This window comes from Salmo trutta, chromosome 7 (assembly GCF_901001165.1).
Source record: "Salmo trutta chromosome 7, fSalTru1.1, whole genome shotgun sequence".
Taxonomy (NCBI): domain Eukaryota; kingdom Metazoa; phylum Chordata; class Actinopteri; order Salmoniformes; family Salmonidae; genus Salmo; species Salmo trutta.
Genome location: NC_042963.1, coordinates 9,765,228 through 9,789,341, shown reverse-complemented (window position 1 = coordinate 9,789,341; position 24,114 = coordinate 9,765,228). Strand labels below are relative to the sequence as shown.

The window sequence follows — 24,114 nt, the reverse complement described above, 5'->3', positions numbered from 1 at the left end:
CAGGAGAGGTAGACAGAGCGCCCTGCTGGTCAGACTTCGAAGGTGTGCCAATGTCCAGTCTCTAGACGACAAGGTGGATGAAATTAGGGCAAGGCTTGCCTTCCAGAGATCAGAGATTGTAACATCCTCTGTTTCACGGAAACATGGCTCTCTCGGGATATGTTGTCAAAGTCGGTACAGCCACCGGATTTCTTCATGTGTCGCTCCCGACAGAAACAAACATCTCTCTGGTAAGAAGAAGGGCGGGGGTGTATGCCCTAACGATTAACGACTCATGGTGTAATCATAACAACATACAGGAACTCAAGTCCTTCTGTTCACCTGACCTAGAATTCCTTACAATCAAATGCCAACCACATTATCTCCCAAGAGAATTCTCTTCAATTATAGTCACAGCCGTGTATACCCCCCCCAAGCAGATACCTCAACGGCCCTCAAGGAACTTCACTGGACTCTATGTAAACTGGAAACCATATATCCTGAGGCTGCATTTATTGTAGCTGGGGATTTTAACAAAGCTAATTTGAGAACAAGGCCAACTAAATTCTATCAGCACATTGACTGCAGCACTCGCACGGGCAATACACTGGACCTCTGCTACTCTTACTTCCGCAATGCATACAAGGCCCTCCCCTGCCCTCCCTTCGGCAAATCCGACCATGACTCCATTTTGTTCCTACCGTCCTACAGGCAGAAACTCAAACAGGATTTACCCATGACCAGAACCATTCAACGCTGGTCGGACCAATCAGAATCCACGCTCATGATTTTTTTTGATCACGCGGACTGGGAAACGTTCCGGGAAGCCTCAGAGAATAACATCGATTTATATGCTGACTGGGTGAGTGAGTTTATAAGGAAGTGCATTGGAGATGTTGTACCAACTGTAACTATTAAAACCTACCCTAACCAGAAACTGTGGATAGAAGGCAGCATTTGTGCAAAACTGAAAGCACGAACCACCTCATTCAACCATGGAAAGATGTCTGGGAATATGGCTGAATATAAACAGTGTAGTTATTCCCTCCGCAAGGCAATCATACAAGCGAAATGTAGGTATAGGGACAAAGTGGAGTCGCAATTCAAAGGCTCAGACACGTGACATATGTGGCAGGGTCTACAGGCAATTACGGACTACAAAAAGAAAACAAGCCATGTCACGGATACTGACGTCTTGCTTCCAGACGAACTAAACACGTTCTTTGCCTGCTTTGAGAATAATATATAGTGCCACCGACGCGGCCCGCTACCAAGGACTGCGGGACCCCCCCTCTCCTTCTCCGTGGATGATGTGAGTAAGACATTTAAACGTGTTAACCCTCGCAGGGCTGCTGGCCCAGACGGCATCCTTAGCCGCAACCTCAGAGCATGCGCAGACCAGCTGGCTGGTGTGTTTACGGACACACACTTCATATTTAATCACTCCCTATCCCAGTCTGTTGTCCCCAAATGCTTCAAGATGGCCACCATTGTTCCTGTACTCAAGAAGGCAAAGATAAATTAACTAAACGACTATCGCCCCGTAGCATTCACTTCTGTCATCATGAAGTGCTTTGAGAGACTAGTCAAGGATCATATCACCTCCACCTTACCTGCCACCCTAGACCCACTTCAGTTTGCATACCGCCCCAACAGATCCACAGACGATACAATCGCCATCACACTGCACACTGCCCTATCCCATCTGGACAAGAGGAATACCTATGTAAGAATGCTGTTCATTGACTACAGCTTAGCATTCAACACCATAGTACCCTCCAAGCTCATCATTAGGCTTGAGGCCATGGGTCTCAACCCCGCCCTGTGCAATTGAGTCCTGGACTTTCTGATGGGCCGCCCCCAGGTGGTGAAGGTAGGAAACAACATCTCCACTTTGCTGATCCTCAACACTGGGACCCCACAAGGGTGCGTGCTCAGCCCCCTCCTGTACTCCTTGTTCACCCATGACTGTGTGGCTATGCACACCTCCAACTCAATCATCAAGTTTGCAGATGACACTACAGAAGTGGGCTTGGTTTCCAAAACGACAAGACAGCCTACAGGGTGGAGGTGAGGTCGATCGGAGTGTGGTGTCAGGAAAACAACCTCTCACTCAACGTCAACAAAACAAAGTAGATGATCGTGAACTTCAGGAGACAGCAGAGGGAGCACCCCCCTATCCACATCAACGAGACAGTAGTGGAGAAGGTGGAAAGTTTTAAGTTCCTCGCCGTACACATCATGGAAAGACTGAAATGGTCCACCCACACTGACAGTGTGGTGAAGAAAGCACAACAGCGCCTCTTCAACCTCAAGAGGCTGAAGAAATTTGGCTTGTCACCTAAACCCTCACAAACCTTTACAGATGCACAATCGAGAGCATCCTGTCTAGCTGTATCACCGCCTGGTACGGCAACTGCACCATACTCAACCGCAAGGCTCTCCAGAAGGTGGTGTGGTCTGCACAACGCATCACCGGGGGTAAACTACCTGCCCTCCAGGACACCTACAGCACCCGATGTCACAGGAAGGCCAAAAAGGTAATCAAGGACAACAACAACCGGAGCCACTGCCTGTTCACCAGAAGGCGAAGTCAGTACAGTTGCATCAATGCTGGGACCGAGAGACTGAAAAACAGCTTCTATCTCAAGGCCATCAGACTGTTAAACAGCCATCACTAACACTGTGAGGCTGCTGCCTACATACAGACTCAAATCATTGGCCACTTTAATAAATGGATCACTAGTTGTTATGTATGGTACGACGTGCTGTACGTCATACTATACGTTGTTATGGTTTACGACAGTGTGCTGCTTTACGGATGAATGGGTTGTCAGGATGAGTGGCACATGTCATTAAACGTCAGAGTGATGTACAATGTGAAACCGTGCAGACGTGTGTTCTTCTACAGCTAGGCTAGATATAACATTGGCGACGAAGATGGCTGAATTCAATTTACCACCGCCGGCACCATTCCTCGCCGTGCCTGGCGAACCTCCAGTCCCGTGGAATAACTGGCTTGATAGCTTTAACACTTATATCGAAGCTATGGACCTTTCTACAATCTCCGACAAGCGGAGGACAGCACTGCTCCGTCACTGCCTTGGTACAGAGGGACAAAGGATTTTCAGAGCGCTTGGATCGGCTCCTACATTCACTGCCGCAGTCAGCCTCCTACGGAACCACTTCGCCGGGAAAGAGCGAGTGCTCCTCCGACGCTACCGGCTACGGAAGAGACACCAACGGCCGGGTGAGTCCATTCAAAGCTACGTGGCTAATCTGAGGGATTTGGCTAGCTCTTGTAACTATGGGACACTTCAGGACGAGATCATCAGGGATCAGTTGATAGAGGGGACGTTATGTGAAAAGACAAGGGAGAAACTGCTTTTGGAATCGGATAATTTACAACTAGATGGAGCTATTAAAATAGCACTCCAGGTTGAAGCGGCGTTGGAATGCTCTACTATGCTAACAGACAGATCTGCAGCATACACTCGGCCCCCAGCCATTCTCACACAGCAGCTTCAGCCCGAGCAGGCGCACTACAACGATCACGCGCTGTGCATGGCCTCCCACGTTGATAGCTGCATGGACACAGACACCGGCATGCCCGTGCAGCAGGCACACAGACAAACGAACAGAAGTAGCTGTGGCAACTGTGGGGCTAGCTCTCACAATTCAAGGGCTTCAAACTGCCCAGCCCGTGGGAAAATATGCAAGAACTGTTCAAAATACAATCACTTTGCAAAAGTGTGTCGTTCTGCCCCAGCTACTAGCTCCACCCAGCACAGGCCCTTAGTTTCATCTCACTCTCAACATGAACGCACGGAAATTCGAACTGTCTCCACCAACCATGTGTCATTCAGGACATGCACTGTGCAGCTGGGTGAGGTGGGTTTGCCTTTACTGCTGGATACTGGCGCTGCGGTGTCATTGCTCAACCTTGCAACTTACTACAAGTTTTTCAGTCACCTACCACTCCAACAGCCCTCCACTGCCCTGTGTGGGTACGGTAGATCCAAGATAGACATTGTAGGCACCCTCCAGGTCCCAGTACACTACGGCACCAAGCATCTGCCATCATTCACATTTCATGTTGCAAAGCGGGGTGCCAACCTCTTGGGCCTCGACCTCTTCACAGGCTTGGGATTCACGCTGAGAGATGACAGTGGGTCAGCTATCCACCAGGTTACCTGCACATGGCAACAGAACTGGCCAACTCTGTTTGATGGACTGGGCTGCCTCACAGCCTTTACTCACAGGCCCCTAGTGAATCCGGAAGTGACCCCAGTCATGCAGCCCCTGCGGCGCATTCCCTTTGCACTGCGTGATGACGTCACAAAAGATCTCACTACCTTTGTCACACATGCTGGCGTGTTCAGATATACACGCATGCCTTTTGGACTTAACTCCGCCCCCAGCTGCTTCCAGAAGGTGATGAGCACCATCCTCGCTGGAATACCTGGGGTGGCGGTTTATCTGGATGACATCGTGGTCCACGGTCCTGACCTCCACATCCATGATTGTCGACTCCACAGAGTATTCAGCGCTCTACTGCAGAACAACCTGACCCTTAACGGTGGAAAGTGCACCTTTGCAGCTCCAGCCGTCGAGTTTGTGGGGTTCCGCCTGTCGGCCAAAGGCATTGCCCCACTCATGTCGAACATTGAAGCCGTCCACAGGATCCCGGAACCGACCTCAGCCTCTCAGGTGGCGTCATTCTTGGGCATGACAGCCTACTACCTCCGGTTTCTGCCCCACTACTCCCAGACCACAGCGCCGCTTCGCCAGCTCCTCAAGAAGGATGAGCCATGGGCCTGGACGGCAGCCTGCTCAGACGCGGTCCGCTCACTGAAGAGCCAGCTCTCCACAGCCCCAGTCTTGGCTCACTTTGACCCCGTCTGCCCCACCATTGTCACATGTGACGCCTCAGCTGGAGCACTAGGAGCTGTCCTCTCACAGCTGCAGAATGGCATTGAGAGGCCCGTCGCCTTCGCCTCAAGGGCCCTGAGCCCCACAGAACAACGGTACTCTGTGGGCGAACGAGAAGCACTGGCCTGTGTCTGGGCGTGCGAAAGGTGGCACCTCTACCTCTATGGCCGTCTGTTCACGCTCCGAACCGACCACCAGTCCCTCACAACGCTACTGTCGGCATCAGGAACTGGCCACAAGCCACTTCGGCTGCACAGATGGGCCGACCGCCTCAGACAGTACGACTATCAGCTGAAGTTCACTCCAGGGAGGGATAACGTGGTGGCAGACCTCCTCTCACGCTCCTTTGACGCTCCTACTCTGACCGTCTTGCCAGACGACAATGAAACAGACCTCGTACAAATGCTTTACGCTCCTCTTCAGTCAGTCGTCTCACTGGAAGAGCTGAAGCAAGCATCGGAACAGGATCCCACACTGTCTACCCTGCGCACCTACATACGCACTGGATGGCCAGCACACGTGCCGGAAGAGCTTGTGACTTTCGCCAGGGTGAAGCACGAACTGTCTTGCTGGGAAGAAGTCTGTGTCTCTCGAGGGTTTTGCACTGTGGTCCCAAGTGGTCTGCGTGCGCGTGTTCTATCCATGGCGCACGAGGGGCACTTGGGCATAGTGAAGGTCAAACAGAGATGTCGAGACCTTGTGTGGTGGCCAGGCATCGACCACGACATTGAAGCCCTGGTCAGGGATTGTGCTGCATGCCTCCTCAGTGGGAAAACAGGACAGTCCGCCCCACCCCCCCTGCAGCCTCTCGCATGGCCGTCCCGCCCCTGGGAGCACATCCAACTGGACATCTGTGGCGAGATCCATGGTCACGCAGTCCCTCACCATCAGCGCTTCCTGGTGGTGGTGTATGACCTCCACTCTAAGTGGCCAGAAGTGGTTCCTGTCGGAACTGTCACAGCACAGGCCATCGTGGACATCCTAGACAGCCTGTTCACAAGGTGGGGCCTGCCCCTCACCCTTACCACGGACAATGGGCCCCAGCTAATCTCTGCCGAGTTCTCCTCATATCTCAGCAACAAGGGAATCAAACACATCCGCACGGCCTACTACAACCCACAAGCTAACGGAGGGGTGGAACGCTTCAACCAAACGCTGAAGAACGGCATCAGAGCCCACCTGGTCCAGGGGTGCACGTTCCAAACTGCTTTGAATCAAACGCTAATGCACTACAGAGCAAGCAAACACACAACAACACAGGCCTCCCCGGCATCTCTCATGCTAGGTCGTGAGATGGAACTGCCACTGGACAGACTCAGAACACAGAGAGTTGCAGAACCGGCGACTAGGTGCACCCAAGAAAAACAGGCAGTGACTAGGCACCAAAGAGAAATGAAACAGCGTTTCGACAAGGCACACAGGGTGAAGAAGTCGATCATCCAAGTGTCTGACTGGGTCCGAGCCCGACGGCCTCAGCGGTGCAACAAAATGGCCTCATTCTGGTCGGACCCCCTGCAGGTCAGTCGACAATTGGGGCCCGCCACATTCATGTTGAGCAATGGATCACGCTGGCACGCCAGCCGCCTCAGGAAAGTCCCTGCTCCTCAAGGAATACGAATGCACACAGAACAGACATGCAGGCCAGAGACGCCACCGGATGGACCTCCCCCACCACTACCACCCGAGCCCCAGCCTCTGTGGGCTCCCCAAGGGCCAGAGCCACAAGCGGTGGCGGTTGAAGAAAGGCCTATGCGGGCACGAACTCGCCCTGCTCATCTGGGGGACTACTTAACCTCTTTTCATTCTTAGGCTCCGGTAGGTGTCTTAGTCAACCTCCAGGTTAATGGACTGAACTGGTTAGTTTGGAGGGTCCTTCCGTTTTAAAGGTTAATGTTTTATTTCTTACAGTTATCACTCTAGGTTCTTGCCCTATGGACATTTTATATATGGTACCAGTCCCTGGTTTTGGAAAGGGGGGGGAAATGTTATGTATGGTACGACGTGCTGTACGTCATACTATACGTTGTTATGGTTTACGACAGTGTGCTGCTTTACGGATGAATGGGTTGTCAGGATGAGTGGCACATGTCATTAAACGTCAGAGTGATGTACAATGTGAAACCGTGCAGACGTGTGTTCTTCTACAGCTAGGCTAGATATAACACTAGTCACTTTAAATAATGCCACTTTAATAATGTTTACATATCTTACATTATTCATCTCATATGTATATACTGTATTTTATACTATCTATTGCATCTTGCCTATGCCACTCGGCCATTGCTCATCCATATATTTATATGTACATATTCCTATTCCACCCCTTTACTTAGATTTGTGTGTATTAGGTAGCTGTTGTGGAACTGTAAGATTACTTGTTAGATATTACTGCACTGTCGGGAACTAGAAGCACAAGCATTTCGCTACACTCATATTAACATCTGCTAACCATGTGTATGTGACCAATAAAATTTGATTTGATTTGGATGACAAGGTGCTAAAAAAATCAACATCCTGTCATGTGACTGCCAATAATGGCCTCTTCCTATTTGACTTCAGCAACAGAAAAGCCTCTCTCAGGTGACCCGTTCTGAACCAGGAATAGTATCGTCATACACGGAAATCTATACCACAGGGCAATTAGCTCATTTGCAAAGTAAAACATTTTTTTTAGGTGAAGAGGAACTCAAATACACGCGGACATGGATGGTAAGTCGGTTTCGACTTTTGATATGACAAGGTTGTCATCTTATTTTGAACTATGTCGCGCTAGCTGCCCGACATAAGCTAGCACAAAGCTTGGCAACCAGTCGGTGAGCTAAATCACGTTTTCAAGTTGTAATACCACATCCACAAGTACAGTGAAATGCCTTTAAAAAATGTTATTAGGGTTTACCAAAAATACACGTTTTTAATAGCTAGCTAAAATACCTGCTGCCATGTCAGATGTCACCAGAAACTAAGACTAGTTCAAAGAAGGAAGGTTCAGACGAGTAAGTTAACGTTACATGGTTATTATTGGAGAGATGATTTAGCTAAACTGTCTGTAAGCCTAGATAGCTATCTAACGTTAGCTAGTTAATTAGCTACTTCCCAGTTTAATTTATTCAATGGAAGGTAGTTAGCTATCATTACGTACGTTATCGCCATGGGAGTACAGTATAGCTTACAATGATCAGAAAGCGTTGACGCCCTATACAATTCTATGATTTGGACACAGAGATCACTACCCTCACTCTGTCATATTGTCATTGCACAATGTTAGTGCTATGTTAAGTACGTCCAATTCACTCGGCTGTATTTATCACCCCTCTCATCCTATTTTTGTATTTCTTTATTTCAGACACACTCTTCCAACTGAAGGTATGTAAGAAATATGCATTATCATTGTGAAGTTTAATTAAACACATCAATACTTATTTTTTTACACATCTCAAATGTCTGCTAATACTTCTCTCTTTTACAGTTTACAGCAAAACAGCTTGAGAAACTTGCCAAAAAGGCAGAGAAGGATTCAAAATCTGAGCAAGCCAAAGTTAAAAAGGTTAGTAAGAGTGTGCTTTCTGGGCAGCCCTGAATGTCAGGCCCTGGTTAAGGTGTTGAATAATAGGTAATTGAAGGTGGACCAGTCCTGTCTGGTCCAGCGATGGTGGGTTTGTGCCCATAAGGGACGTTGTTGCCGGTGATGTCTGGTGAGGACCTGCCTTACAACAGGCCTACAAGCCCTCAGTCCAGCCTCTCTCAGCCTATTGCGGACAGTCTGAGCACTGATGGAGGGATTGTGCGTTCCTGGTGTAACTCGGGCAGTTTTGCCATCCTGTACCTGTCCCGCAGGTGTGATGTTCGGATGTGTTGTTACACGTGGTCTGCCACTGCGAGGACGATCAGCTGTCCGTCCTGTCTCCCTGTAGCGCTGTCTTAGGCGTCTCACAGTACGAACATTGCAATTTATTGCCCTGGCCACATCTGCAGTCCTCATGCCTTCTTGCAGCATGCCTAAGGCATGTTCACACAGATGAACAGGGACGCTGGGCATCTTTCTTTTGGTGTTTATCAGAGTCAGTATAAAGGCCTCTCTAGTGTCCTAAGTTTTCATAAATGTGACCTGAAAAGGGGACGTTTCTTTTTTTGCTGAGTATAGATGTCCTAGAAAAATACATGTATAGATGTCCTAACCTAGCCTACCTCTTTCAGGTAATAAATTCAATGCAGTATTAACCTTTTTATATTTAGCTAATACATTATGGGTTATGCATAATAAGCTTCTAACTTATAGCCTCTGTTTCTTGCGCAATATGTAAGCACCTGTGCTCCGCTGCCGCCTCTCCCTAAAAAAACGTTCCTTAGCTATTGGAGTCCCATGCAGTCAAAGCTAGACAAGAATAGCTTGCTGGACATTTTTTTTCTGAATTTCTTCTACCAATAGACTATTCGAATGTTAAATACAGCAGCCAATAGAACTAACGGGTAGTTTGAAAGAAGAGCGAACACGTGATGGCGGTAACCATTCAATCATGAAGAGAAGTGAAAGCCTTTTCCATCTAATTCTAGTCCTATATTATTCAAGGATGTCATTAGAATGATGAAAAATAAAGACGACAACAATTTATAACTGTTGAAAGTGAGGAAGGAATGAAGCAACAATAGAGAGAGAAAGGGGAGGTAGGCTAATAACATTAGGGGAAATGTTATGAAAGGTGTATATATGCGTCAGCCACAAATTATGTAAATATGCCCTATTATATTTAAAAATCAAATGTCTAGCCTATACTTGTAACTTCGTAGGCTGCATCAGCTGCACCAGAATTACATTCTCTCCCTGCTTTATCCTTGTTTGGACAATGTGTGTAATTCCAGTCCATATAATACCATACAGTTCACACTCAAAAATATTAGCCTACTGGAGCTAGTTTCAGTTATTTGCCCAAGAGAGCAAATAAAGTGCATTCGGAAAATATTCAGACCCCTTGACCTTTTCACATTTTGTTAAGTTACAGGCTTATTCAAAAATAGATTTTTCCCTCATCAATTTACACACAATACGCCATAATAACAAAGCAAATACTTGTAATTTTAATTTTATTTTTTTACATTTTAGCAAATGTATTAAAAATAAACTGAAATATTACATTTGCATAGGTATTCAGACCCTTTACACAGTAATTTGTTGAAGCACCTTTGGCAGTGATTACAGCCTCGAGTCTTCTTGGGTATGACACTGCAAGCTTGGCACACCTGTATTTTGGGAGTTTCTTCCATTCTTCTCTGCAGATCCTCTCAAGCTCTGTCAGGTTGGATGGGGAGCGTTGCTGCACAGCTATTTTCAGATCTCTCCAGAGATGTTTGATCGAGTTCAAGTCCGGGTTCTGGCTGGGCCACTCAAGGACATTCAGAAAATTGTCCCTAAGCCACTCCTGCATTGTCTTGGCTGTGTGCTTAGAATCATCGTCCTGTTGGAAGGTGAACCTTCGCCCCAGTCTGAGGTCCTGAGCACTCTGGAGCAGGTTTTCATCAAGGATCATCAGCTCCAAGTGGGCTTTCATGTGCCTTTTATACAGAGGAGTGGCTTCCGTCTGGCCACTCTACCATAAAGGCCTTATTGGTGGAGTGCCGCAGAGATGGTTGTCCTTCTGGGAGGTTCTCCCATCTCCACAGAGGAACTCTGGAGCTCTGTCAGAGTGAGCATCGGGTTCTTGGTCACCTCCCTGACCAAGGTCCTTCTCACCCTGATTGCTCAGTATGGCCGGGCGGCCAGCTCTAAGAAGAGTCTTGGTGATTCCAAACTTCTTAAATTTAAGAATGATGGAGGCCACTATGTTCTTGGGGACCTTCAATGCTGCAGAAATGTTTTGGTACCCTTCCCCAGATCTGTGCCTCTACACAATCCTGTCTCGGAGCTCTACGGACAATTTCTTCAACCTGTTTTTTGCTCTGACAAGCACTGTCAACTGTGGGACCTTATATAGACAGGTGTGTGCCTTTCCAAATCATGTCCAATCAGTTGAATTTATCACAGGTGGACTCAAAGTTGTAGAAATATCTCAAAGATGACCCATTCAAACAGGATGCACCTGAGATCAATTTCCAGTCTCATAGCAAAACGTCTGAATAATGATGTAAATAAGGTATATCTGTTTTTTTTATTCCATACGTTTGCAAACATTTCTAGAAACCTGTTTTTGCTTTGTCATTAAGACTTATTCTGTGTAGGTTGATGAGGGGAAATTATATTGAATCAGTTTTAGAATAAGGCTGTAATATAACAAAGTGGACAAAGTCAAGGGGTCTGAATACTTTCCCGAAGGCACTGTAGCAAGCTACTTTTGTGGGCTTTTATGTTTTTCTGTCGTGCTTGATGTGCAGTAGCCTATATAGTATAGGTCTATGTATTGGATAACTGCGCAATCATTTGGGATTTCTTGGACTTGCGTCATGAAATGTCTTTAATGTAAGGCTCATGAAATGTCTTTTAATGTAAGGTTCATCAGGCTCAAGTAGGATCAGTGTATTGTTCATACTAGTACTCAAACGACTAGGCAGGATCAGCACTCAGTAAACCCCATAGCGTATAAACAACGTGAGAATATTGATACAATTTGTGTCATTAAATACACTACACTGCTCGTCAAACATCTCATTCCAAAATCATGGGCATTAATATGGAGTTGGTCCCCTCCTTTGCTGCCAGTGTATAACAGCCTTGCCTCTTCTGGGAAGGCTTTCCACTAGATGTTGGTGAAGTGTGATTCATCACTCCAGAGAAAGCGTTTCAACTGCACCAGAGTCCAATGGCGGTGATCTTTACACCACTCCAGCCAGCACTTGGCATTGCGCATGGTGATCTTAGGCTTGTGTGCGGCTGCTCGGCAATGGAAACCCATTTCCTGAAGCTCCCGACGAACAGTGCTTGTGCTGACGTTGCTTCCAGAAGCATTTCAGAACTGTGAGGTTCTGTGGCTACCACTTCGCGGCTGATCCATTGTTGCTCCTAGACGTTTTAACTTCACAATAACAGCACTTACAGTTGACCGGGCCAGCTCTAGCAGGGCAGAAATTAGACTAAATGACTTATAGGAAAGGTTGCGTCCAATGATGGTGCCACGTTGAAAGTCACTGTTCTTCAGTAAGGCCAATCTACTGCCAATGTTTGTCTTTTGAGATTGCAAAGCTGTATGCTCAATTTTATAGGCATGTCAGCAACGACTGTGGCTGAAATAGCCGAATTCACTAATTTGAAGTGGTGTCCACATACTTTTGGTGATGTAGTGTAGCTCATTTGAACGTAATAATTATTAGGCATCGTGTTCTGTTGGCGTTTGACTGGACAGGTCAAATAAAGAGGTGTGCTACACATTAACCAGCAGGTGGCAGTGGATGATCATTGTTGAGGCTGCCTTGGTCCATCACTGACCAAAGGATTTACGACCAGGGGCCAAAACTCTGAGCAGGAGTGCTGATTTAGGATCAGTTTTCCTTTATAGATCACAATTAATAAGATTACATGGACAGGGTGGACCTGATCCTAGATCAGTACTCTTACTCTAAGATGCTTGTTACACATATGGCCCCTGAACTTGTTTTCATAGGCAACTGAAGTGACTTTTGATGTGTATGTTTGTCTCACCAGGCTCTTCAGTTGAAGAATGTGGACGTTGCCAGAGTGTATGCAGAGAATGCCATCCGTAAGAAGAACGAGGGCCTTAATTGGCTGCGCATGGCATCTCGTGTTGATGCTGTAGCCTCCAAGGTCCAGACTGCAGTCGCTATGAAGGCGGTGAGTCTCTTCCTTCTGCCTAATAATACGTGTGCTATCATTCAATTGTATCTCACTCATCAGTCAATGTCATCTTTCTCTTGACCCCCAATCTCTACCCTCTTCTCTATTGTCTACTTTCATGAGCATGAACTCTGTCCTACCTTCATATGTGGCTCTCTGCTTATCTGATCCTGTCTGGCTTTTTTCTCCCTAGGTCACAAAGAATATGACGCAGGTCACCAAGGCACTCGACAAGGCACTGGGTTCCATGGACCTGCAGAAGGTGTCTGCTGTCATGGACAAGTTTGAGACACAGGTCCAGAACCTGGATGTCCACACCTCTGTGAGTGGCACACGTTGTAGAAAGTATTCCTCATGTGCATAACTGTTGTACTCCTAATCGATTTAAACCATTACTTCACTCACCTCTTATTCACTTGTCACCTTCTTTCCTAAGACCTCTATTTCACTAGGCCTCCTCGTCCATTATACTCTTAATTAACTAACCATTGTTGTTCACTTAACCCTCTATCTCACCATGTATTACTGTACCTTTCTGGATAATCATATATGTTGCGCTAATGGTGAAACAACATAAACCCACTCACTGTTCCCATCCTGTAGGTGATGGAGGACTCGATGAGCTCGGCCACTACACTGACCACGCCCCAAGACCAGGTGGATGACCTCATCCTCCAGATAGCAGAGGAGAGTGGTCTGGAGGTGATGGACCAGCTCAGCCAGGTGCCTGCAGGAGCCACCTCACTGGGAGAGAGCTCCTCACGCTCACAGCACGAGAAGGAGGACCAGCTCTCCCGCAGGTACACTAACAATCCAGCTTTCACTGCTGCTTTCACTGGTTACTGTGATAAGGGGACCTAAGCTATTCTCAAATGATTTGAGACTGTAAAGTAGTGTAGATTCTGGCTAGATGTGTTGGAGCTTTGATAGACCCACTTTTTAATTATGCAGGTGATATTCCATGAACTATAGAAAACACTTCAAAAATAATGATACGATTAATGGCTGTTTATAATAAAGGATTTATTTGTTTAACCCTTTCAAGCAGGGAGCCCTATTGAGACCAAGGTCTCTTTTTCAAGGGAAACCTGCATGACAAGATCCACAGCAATTACACAAAAAAGTTACACAGATACTAAAATCAATGCAGGAGCATAGGAAACACAACAAAAAAACACAATTCTAAAAACAACCACATCCCTCAGTGAAGAGGTCCTCTATCAACAATCTGAATGGCCCGAAAGGCTCCGATGTGTTCAACTGTAGGGTATTCTGAACATTGTTCCATAAGTGAGGTGTGAGGAAATGAAAAACTGTTTAAATATGTAGTAACCGATGGAATTTCAAGCATTAGCCATCCCTGTGAGCGGGTATGGTACACTCGTGCTTCTATAGGTTAGTAACAATGTTAGATTACGCGGCAGTTTTTTCAAAAGGGCTTTTATAAATTAACAGAATGGAATGTTTCGATCTACGTGACGTCACAGGCAAAGATTTTCATATAAATCGACAATGACACTTATTTTCATTGCAGGTTGGCCGCGTTGCGAAACTGAAGATATATCTTGGGTATTTGCGAGACAGATGGAGGCTTGACAGCTGCTTGGGAACAGACAGCGGGGAGCTGTGTGACTCTATCGAACTGTTCTTATCGTGATGACCTAATGAGCCTATTGATTTTCATCCCCACATCTATTTTCATCCCCACTGTGTTGCTGAAAATACCACCTGAGAAGGCATGGGTCTCTCCTTTGTCTCTCTGTCCATCTCTCTCTCTCTCTCTATGTCCCTCTCTGTTGCTGTCCATCTCTCTCTCTGTTGCACAACAATCTATTTTCCCCACCTCTGGTTTTCCCTCTCCCATATCAGTCTTTCTCTCTCACACTTGTCTTCTCTCCTTCAGGGCTCCCTCAAATATTCCCCTTGGCTAGTTGTTCTTGTGAATTTTGGTACATTGCCACTTGAGAATTTTTTTTTTTAATGTATATTTCAATGGGAGGGTTTTCCTGAAAATAAAAAAGGGTTTTACAAAATATATAGATCCTATAGTGGAAAGGGGTGTTTTAAAACAGACATATTCATGTAATATAAGCTTGGACCCCTGGCACTTATTGGGTGTTGTATTTCAAATGTGGGGTTGTCTTTGTTTTTATATTTAATATCTTGTTTTCTACTTGCTACTGGTTAGATGGAAGGAGTATAACACAGGTTTTCTTCAACACAGTCTAAAGGGGAGGCCTTCTTCTACCAAACAGACCATCAATATGAGTGCTCTGATGTATACCAACTTTTCCACAGTTTGACAACACAAAGTCATCACACACAGTACTTCTTTTTAACTCATAGTAGAAATGATCCTTTGACATAATGTAATCATTTACATAACATCATTAGTTATATATACTGTACAGCGAGGACAATCCTCAGTCATGTTTTTTTTAAGCAGTCAAATTAACTACTTTTTGTTTCTTTATTTCTCTTAATCTTTTGCTAATTCATGCCTATTTGCTTTGAATATGTACGCCTTATTGGGATGCAGGTATTTGCGTAGGTGCTTCTCCTCAGTGCCTGAATTAAACTAGTTCTAGTGATTGATCTTATGTAGGTTATATGTCAGCATATAATAAGGATTCCCCCTTTCTGTACCCATCAAACCAGGAATCTGGCTACTGTAGCTACAGTAAGACATTTTGGGAATCATTTTCATTTTACAAGGGGAGGTTTATTTATTCTGAAATGTATATTATCTTGTGGAAATAAAAGCCCTCTGATATGAAAATGTGGCTCTACTAATATAATTTCAACACTCAGGAAATGACAGCAGCAGATGGCAGCACAAGCAAACTGATATACTTATTCCTTAGTTTAAGATTGCAGCATTTTTAAATGTGACCAGGTACCATGTAACCACAACATGGGTTCAATCCATAGACTAGGGTCAACCTGTCTTATTTTGTGGTTATTACTTTCACACATATACACATTTTACTATTTGCTCTAGTAAGCTCACATACTTCACAGTTCAAACTGTTGATAATTCTCTGTGATGCTGTGAAATTTCACTGCCTCATATATATATTTTGGTTCCTTTTCTTGGTGGACTGATGGTCCTTATATTTGCCAGATAAGATTATATAACACCAGTGGAAGCTGCTGAGGGGAGGACGGCACATAATAATGGCTGGAATGGAGCAAATGGAATGGTATCAAACACATGGAGTTGATACATTTCCACCCATTCCTCTCCAGCCATTACTACATGCCCGTCATCCCCAGATTAAGGTGCCACCAACCTCCTGTGTATAACACGCTTTGCCTACATTCATCTAGTGTAAACAGGTCACTGTGTTATGTTGTAGATAACTGTTGAAGTATGTTTAGTCTTTCAGTTAGAGGCAGACATAGACTAATTGTTGTATACTGTACATGCCTTAGTGCCTAACTTCAAAGAAACCTCTAATTTGTCACCATGGCCATACTGGAACTACTGTCTACAGAGCTTTTTCCCTGTGTCTTTTGTGAGTTATATTATAACAGAGCTGGAAAACAAAACACTGGGCTGCCTTGTGGCTCTTAACATCAGTCACTCTGCTAAATGTCAGGAGAGCTTTCCAGATCAGCAGGTTGTCGGCTGAAATGCTTTCACAGAAGACCTCCCCCTTTTCTTGGAACCTCTGTTTGAGTCATGAGTCAAAGTACCGTAGGCCACACTGCACAATAGATGACACTCATCATTAAATTGAAAGTGGCTGCACTCACTATCTATGATAGGTTGAACAGCTGTCTCACTAAAAATACTGACTGGACTCGCTTAACCTTTTTACAAAGTCGGAGACACATCATGCCATAAATCCATTCATCCAACTGGCTGTTCTGAGAGAACAGGGGTTCCCTTACCTAATACAAATGTTGGTATCAAATTTCACAATTGTATTTGTTGTGTACGAATGTCCCATCAGCAATACTTGGCAGTGACCTGGAACTGGATACCATGCAGTGTGTGTGTTATTGGTCACTGTGCTTTTGCTCAGTGAGGAAATAAGCAGCGATCAACGTTGTTGTTCCTGCAGTGGCCCAACAAGCTTCTAAAGATAAAACAATAAAGGTTACAAAACCTCAAGATGCCTATTAAGTTCAACGTAGATTTTCAATGGAACACAGACGATGTGTTATTCTAGAGCTCACCAGACATCAAACATCTGGAACTAGAACAGACTAGCTTGAACACTTTCCACCCTTCTGCTCACCAAACATTCCAGGTGCTCTCTTACATACAGTATAGTAGGGAAAGGAAATTGTCTCATCAAGCCCCCCCCCGCCCAACTTAAATGCATTATTTATTGCATAAGGTAATTTGCATAAGGGAACACAGTAATACTTCGCTGTGTGTGTTTTATTTTTCTCTGAAAATTCTGACTTTTTGACCAGCCAACTTAAAATATATATACAGTATATTCAAAACTTATAGTCAGATAATAGTTATTATAAATCACCATAAATGACAGGTTAATGTATTTAGATATTTTTATTACATTAAATAAAAAAATGCTGACTTTTTGTCACTGGTCTGATCTATATCTTAGATGACAATTCAGGCTTTCCAAAATGTCATTTGACTATTTAATGTGCATATATAAACAAAGACTGAAAAGGTTAATGATAATATTCAGAAAATGTTTTAATTAGTTATAATTTACCTAAAACAGGTTTGTGTAAATTCTATTGTGTGACATTTTTCTATTAACACTAGTGACTGTAACACCAGTGACACTACTAACACTACTCAGTCCCTGCAGGATTTCATGAGGATTTTTTGTGTTATTTGCAGGGACAAATGCTTGATTTTGCTGCGGCTATTCTGACATTATGCATGGCAATATGCAATGATTTTGTCAATTTATTTGCAAATGTGCTGACGACAGAAAAAGTTATTGGATGTGGCTTGATTGAACCATATTATGCAGTAAATGTGTGGTGATTGGTTGAAATTGCGAGCCCTCTTTTTGTACTATGGTGATTGATCAGTTTTATGCAATAAAATTGTGATAATTTTACTGTTTTATCCGGAAAAAGTGCGGTGATTGGTCAAATTTGCAAGCCCTCTCATAATATGCAGGGTTTTGCTGATTTAGCTATAAAAAAAGTATATATATATTTTTAAATACTAAATTCATTTTAAAAAAAAACTGAATCCTGGAGGGACTAACTACTCTAGCGGCAGGTAGCTGGTAGCCTAGTGGTTAGAGCATTGGGCCAGTAACCGAAAGGTTGCTAGATTGAATCTGTGAGCTGACAAGGTAAAAATCTGTTATTCTGCACCTTAACAAGGCAGTTTATGGGCAGTAGGCCATCAATATAAATAAGAATTTGTTCTTAACTAACTTACCTAGTTAAATAAAATAAAAATATATTAAACCCATTATGTGACCGGTAACACCAGTGATGGTAAAATCACCAGTGACAAATCTGCAAGCAAGATGGCATAGCTAACAGAGTAGCTCAAACCATACTTCTTATTTTGTAAGTATTTGAATCAAATTTCCTTTCCCCTTTCTTTAAACTGTATAACACAGTAAATTGTGTTTTTTTTAAAGGGTAACACCAGTGACATGAAATTGAGGGACTATCAAGGCAAGACCCAAATGCAGACACAGGAGACAGATGGTTGGCATCTTACAATGTTTATTAATCCAAAGGGGAAGGCAAGAGAATGGTCGTGGACAGACAAAAAGGTCAAAACCAGATCAGAGTCCAGGAGGTACAGAGTGGCAGACAAGCTCGTGGTCAAGGCAGGAAGAATGGTCAGGCAGGCAGGTACAAAGTCCAGAAAGTCCAAGGGTCTAAACCGGGAGGACTAGAAAAAGGAGAATGCAAAAGCAGGAGAACGGGAAAACCGCTGGTTGACTTGGAAACATACAAGACAAACTGGCACAGAGAGACAGGAAACACAGGGATAAATACACTGGGGAAAACAAGCGAACACCTGGAGGGGGTGGAGACAATAACGAGGACTGGTGAAACTGATCAGGGTGTGACAGGGACAGTTATTTCCTGTAAAAAAAGTAGTTGTAGTTGATATTTTCGTTTTTTAAGTAATCCACTAAATACAGCTAATACTTATTTTTTTCATTATGACATTTAAAGTGGCAAAAACTATATTTGAACTCAAAATATGTCACTAAATCACAACTCGTGACTCGAGGGACATGACAATTTTCTGGTACGGACAGTGTTAAACAATATATATTAAAAAAAAAAATTCAATATAATTGTCTTACATATATTTTGTTGACAATAACACACTTCAATTAAAACAAAAAACATATATATTGTTTCATTATCTGACACTTGTAAGTGTTTTTCCTGGTGGTTAAGGCAGGACAGGAAAGCCACCATTTTCATAGAATGACCCTGTGTGTGTGTGTGTGTGTGTGTGTATGTGTGTGTGTGTCAGAATAACTAAATAAGGGAAAAGACCATCCTTCAACCATAGTGAACCGCAGTAACTTTTAATTGTGTGTTTGGACTATGTGTTTATCTTATTCCCCATTTGGCTTTCGTCAACATACTGTAACATGACCACAGCACTTTGAAGTGGGTCCTCCCCTTTATAAACAAGGCAATAGTAAACATGCCGTCCTCCACGACGCAGCGCGTTTGTCTGAGATATTGCTTGGGTTAGCTAGATTCACATCCCTGAGCATGTGTGCCAAATTTCAACACCCCGAGTCAAACAGATCAAGATATATAAACATGTGCCCGTTATAGCACCACCATGTGGTCGATATGAATGTTCTTGCAGATGTTGAGTCTTGACAGTGTTTGCAACATGTGCACCAAATTTTGTTACAGTAAGAATATCCTTGACTGATATATCCGCATATATGTGCCAGACCACTCCCACGTGAATGTTTATTGGTCAATAGTGGCCATGTTGTTTTAGGTAATAGTCTGGAAAATATTGCGTTGAGAGACTGTTGTCTATAGATGCCACATACCAAGTTTCGTGCAGATCGTCCATTCGGAAGAATCTATGTACTGAATTGACTTAAGGTCAACCGAGGTGAGGGGCGTGAATGTTCAAGGTTTACGTTTTCAATCTATTGTTACTGATTGGCCACCATCTGTGTTTCCTCTATGATGCTGAGAATGCGGCCCATATAGGGAAGAAAGAACACCCCCGCTTTTAGACTTTTCAAATGTGACGTTGGTGCTTATTTGGTAAGGGAACTAGAGAGTTAACGCTGGGGGCTGCTCTGGTTGGATTAAGGGAGGGTTTAGCGAGTGAGTGAGAGAAGAAGCAGAGGAAACGACCGTGGTGACAGTTGCTATCAAGTAAAGACAGTATAAACCGTAACGTGAGGCGAGGGTTCACCGAAGTAGACGTTTTTTTTTGTTAGCACGTTAAAAGGAATCTTGAATCGATATAAATATGACAGTACATTTTTGCTCGGAATTTAAGTACGGTTAATTTGGATGGGCGGGTGATGTTTCAATTCTGGTCGAAAAAGAGCAAGAACACGGGTGATGCTAAATGGGTGCCAGAAGAAATTTAGACCTGGCTGCCTACCTAGCTATTATATCAGGGGATCTGATCAATTTTATCACATTTTGTAAAAGGGAAGCCGTTTAAGACAGACCGGGGAGGTCGCAAGCTGGGCAAAGGCGTGTATTTGCGGCTCCCCTCTGCCCCCTGTCCGTCAAAACAATGAGGACGCTATTTGTATTCTGTTTTCTCTTCTTGATAAAGAGAGGAGCAGACTGTTCAACGGCGGTCCGGTACCTGACAGACATCAACACGAACGTGACGGCCGACAGCAGCAGAAGATATATACAAATCGGGGACGGGACCTCCCAGGAATTTGAGTTTCCCGAAAACACTAAGGGCGTGATTGTAATCTTCAGTCAATACCAAAGCACCGCAAGTAGGAAGGACCGCAAGAGCTGGAAGCAGACGGTCAAGGTACGCTCCCTGGACCCGGAGGTTCTTTCCATTCTGAATGTAAGCGACAGTGGGCATACGGGGCCCTTGAAGAGTTACATAATCAGCATACGGTCTGGGTGGCCAGGTCGGGCACAGCTGCTCATCCAGCTACTGGACTTGGACCAGGATTCTGGATCAGCCGTAATTGAGGAAAGGACAGACTACTCCATCATGGTGGCGCCTGGCAGTGATGACCCAGCCGCCCAGCTTATACAGTCGGGCGGGCTGTCCCACTTCTCAGAGAACCCTGTCCTATTTGCCTTGCTGCCACTCATCTTCATCAACAAGTGTGCTTTTGGGTGCAAGGTAGAGGTAGAGGTGCTGAGGGGTCTCCTGCGGAGGCCTGTGCCCCTCATCTTAGGGGTCGCAGGTCAGTTCCTGGTCATGCCACTGTACGCATATGGCCTGTCCAGGCTGGGCTCCCTGCCGAAGGCCCTCTCCCTGGGCCTGGTCATCACATGCTCTGCCCCAGGTGGAGGCGGAGGCTACCTCTACAGCCTGCTACTAGGTGGGGACGTCACCCTGGCCATCTCCATGACACTAGTGTCCACAGTGGTAGCTGCAGCAGCCATGCCCCTGTCCTCCGCCCTGTACGGCAGGTTACTGGGGGTCCACGCTGCCCTCCATGTGCCCTTTGTCAAGATCCTGGGCACCCTTCTTTTCATTGCCATCCCCATCTCCCTGGGCATGCTGGTGAAGCTACGCCTGCCCAAGCTGACCCGCGTGCTGCTGGCACTGATCCGTCCCTTCAGCTTCGTGCTCATCGTGGGCGGCATCTTCATGGCCTATCAGATGGGGGCGTCTATCCTGGCCAATGTGAGACCTCAGATAGTGGTTGCGGGGGTGACTGTGCCCGTGTTTGGCCTGCTGCTGGGGTTTGGGATGGGGAAGCTGGCAGGGCTGGCAGTGCCACAGAGGAAGACGGTCAGTATTGAGGTGGGGGTGCAGAACAGTCTCCTGGCGCTGGCGGTTATGCAGCTGTCGTTCCGGCGGGCGGAGGCTGACTTTGCGTCCCAGGCACCCTTCATAGTGGCGCTCAGCAGCACCTCTGAGATGCTACTCATTGTCCTCGGCCATTTCGCCCATCGAAAGTTCTGTGCCCTGAGCGCTCCAACTGACACCTGATTGTAGGCAGAGTTTCTGTTCTGAACCAAACCTGTAGAGGTCCCACAGATTTGGCTACAAATCACATCGAACAAGATGAAAACAATCAATGACATTGACACTGTACATAGGAAAGGGAATGGACATTTACGTTTTCTTGAAACCAAAGGCCTTTCTTTTATGCCATTTTTTTATTAGATTGTACTGATAAGTACCTAATGTAAATAGGCAGAAGAGAAATACCTATAACAGGAAAGATATTTTTCTATCAGATTTCTTTTTTGTAATTGAAATGATTGATTTGTATCATGTTTACAAGAGGTCAATGTGTCTTAGGAATGGGAACGGTTTTGAAAACGGATGGAAAATGTGTGGTGTTTTAAAGTACTGCTACTGATTGTTTTTTTTCTGGATTCAAAGGTGGTTATCTAAGAATCCATGTACTTGAATTATAAAGAGAAGACAAAAAATAAAAGCATTCATAAAAGGAGCCTTGAGTTTGTCCAAGTCTCTGTAGACATCCGTGTTGCCTCCCACAATTTTAAAACGCTCCGGCTTGTCACTGTTGCATAGGATCTGGTATTAGAGACTAAGTTTGTCCAAGGAGGATCTTTATTTAAAAAAGCAATCTTCATACTCAATTTGTAAGTCGCTCTGGATAAGAGTGTCTGCTAAATGACGTAAATGTAAAATACTGAGCTGTACTAAAGTAAAGATTGTACTGCAGCACAGCTGAGCAATATAGCCAGTACTTTTGTGTCTGAGAATATTTGCTTGTCATATTTGTGGACTGATTAACATAGATTTCTTTGAGTGTGCCAATGTGAGTACATCTGCATGTCTCTTTGCAATGTGTGTTTGTGTAAAAAAAGAAAAGAAAATGGCGTTACGCATCTAGCTTTACATGGTATGTAGTTGCCTTTTTAAAGAGGGTCAAGATCCAATGTTTATCAACCTTTTTACTGCTGAAATGGAGGTTGTGTGTAGTTCATAGGTCATTGTGTGAGAGCGCATGTTATGACTGAAAGGAAGATGGTTTTTGGTAGGTATTGGTCTTGAAATATTCGCATACAGTTTGAATCGCTGCCTATGTATCCATGTTCTGGCTAAAGCAAAGCTGACGCCTGAAGGGTGGGAGAGTGTTTTAGAAAAGGCATTAATGTAGGAGAGTGCTTTTCCTGTTCATTAAGTATTTTAATTACTGCGTATGTGTCTGCATTTGTAATGGGAAAACAGAATTGGAGCTTGGTTTTGGCCCAAGATATGTGAGTGGGCCCTGTAGCATAGTGCTCAGCTCTATGAACTGAACCCAGTTGTTTGGTGTAAGAAGAGGCTTTGTCAATATTGACCTACTTCAACTGCTGAGCGAGGTGGATTTTATTATGCTTTCCTGTAAATGAGAAGTGATAGTTACAACAGGAAACTGAGCTATGACTCAACTACCCCCAAAAGGATCCTTTTTCCTGTCAATTATTGACACCTTTCCATAGCAAGGAGTGAAGTTGTATTTTGATTATTATTTTTGTATAAATATATATATAGTCAGTTGCAGACAGTGAAAGCCTGGAATATTTTTTTGTGGCAAGTTCATTTTGTGTTTTTCCATTACAAAATGCACACATTCTGAAACCCTTGTGATCCACTGGAAACACGGCCTATTTTGTTTTCTGATTGCAACTAACCCCTAAAACTAATGGAGTAACACACATTGAAGCCAAGGGTAAAAACTACCACAGGGCTCTGTACTAAGAGCATGTTCTGGACCTTCCTGTGCAATGTCATAAGCCTTGCATATCAATTACGCTCAGATGCGCAACATATCACCAATTTAATTCATATATCTGCTGTTAGACCTATTTTTAGCTAAAGGTATTTTAAGAATTTTAAGCTTTGTTTGAAAATGATGCAAATCCACACGCTGAGCTACAATCATGAAATTACCAATGGGAGAGTCATCCATTTTTTCAATGCATGTCTCTTTCCCTCTCTCTTTCACTGCCACACACCCCGTCTGTAATATAAATGAAAGGCTCTAAAGCTGCACAGCCTCACTCTCAATGGTAATTTGACCTTTAATAACCACAGATTTCAGACAGACCGAGACATAGGGCCTACACTATTTCACAGATACACACAATATACCCTCATTTACCTGGTATATTTATCTTCTTAGCATTACGGAGCCATGAGGTTACCATATGAGCTGTGTGGTTTGTAAAATTCGACGTACGTTGTACGTTGACGAACTGCCTAAAGTAATAGTGTCACTTCTATTGGGGAAACATTTGAAAGTACCTGACGTGAGTGCAAGGACAGTGTCACGTTCGCTTGAGCGACA

General features: G+C 44.6%; 2 protein-coding genes across 2 annotated transcripts; both read left to right on the top strand.

Moving 5' to 3' along the window:
• Nucleotides 1–7,462: 7,462 nt before the first annotated feature.
• On the top strand, nucleotides 7,463–15,467 carry LOC115196883 (charged multivesicular body protein 1a). Its single transcript, XM_029757864.1, has 7 exons — nucleotides 7,463–7,620; nucleotides 8,255–8,274; nucleotides 8,378–8,455; nucleotides 12,539–12,685; nucleotides 12,882–13,010; nucleotides 13,292–13,488; nucleotides 14,223–15,467. Exons 1-7 carry the CDS (start codon nucleotides 7,614–7,616, stop codon nucleotides 14,242–14,244), a joined length of 600 nt encoding a protein of 199 aa, XP_029613724.1. The 5' UTR covers nucleotides 7,463–7,613; the 3' UTR covers nucleotides 14,245–15,467.
• A 4,420-nt stretch (nucleotides 15,468–19,887) lies between these two features.
• LOC115196881 (P3 protein) lies at nucleotides 19,888–22,266 on the top strand. Its single transcript, XM_029757863.1, has one exon. It carries the CDS (start codon nucleotides 20,397–20,399, stop codon nucleotides 21,795–21,797), a length of 1,401 nt encoding a protein of 466 aa, XP_029613723.1. The 5' UTR covers nucleotides 19,888–20,396; the 3' UTR covers nucleotides 21,798–22,266.
• The last annotated feature ends 1,848 nt before the right edge of the window (nucleotides 22,267–24,114 follow it).

Coding starts and splice junctions, on each gene's coding strand:
- LOC115196883 (XM_029757864.1), top strand. Junction 8,275..8,377: donor ACACACTCTTCCAACTGAAG/GTATGTAAGAAA, acceptor TCTCTTTTACAG/TTTACAGCAAAACAGCTTGA. Junction 13,011..13,291: donor ACCTGGATGTCCACACCTCT/GTGAGTGGCACA, acceptor CCCATCCTGTAG/GTGATGGAGGACTCGATGAG.
- LOC115196881 (XM_029757863.1), top strand. CDS start 20,397: ATGAGGACGCTATTTGTATTCTGTTTTCTCTTCTTGATAAAGAGAGGA.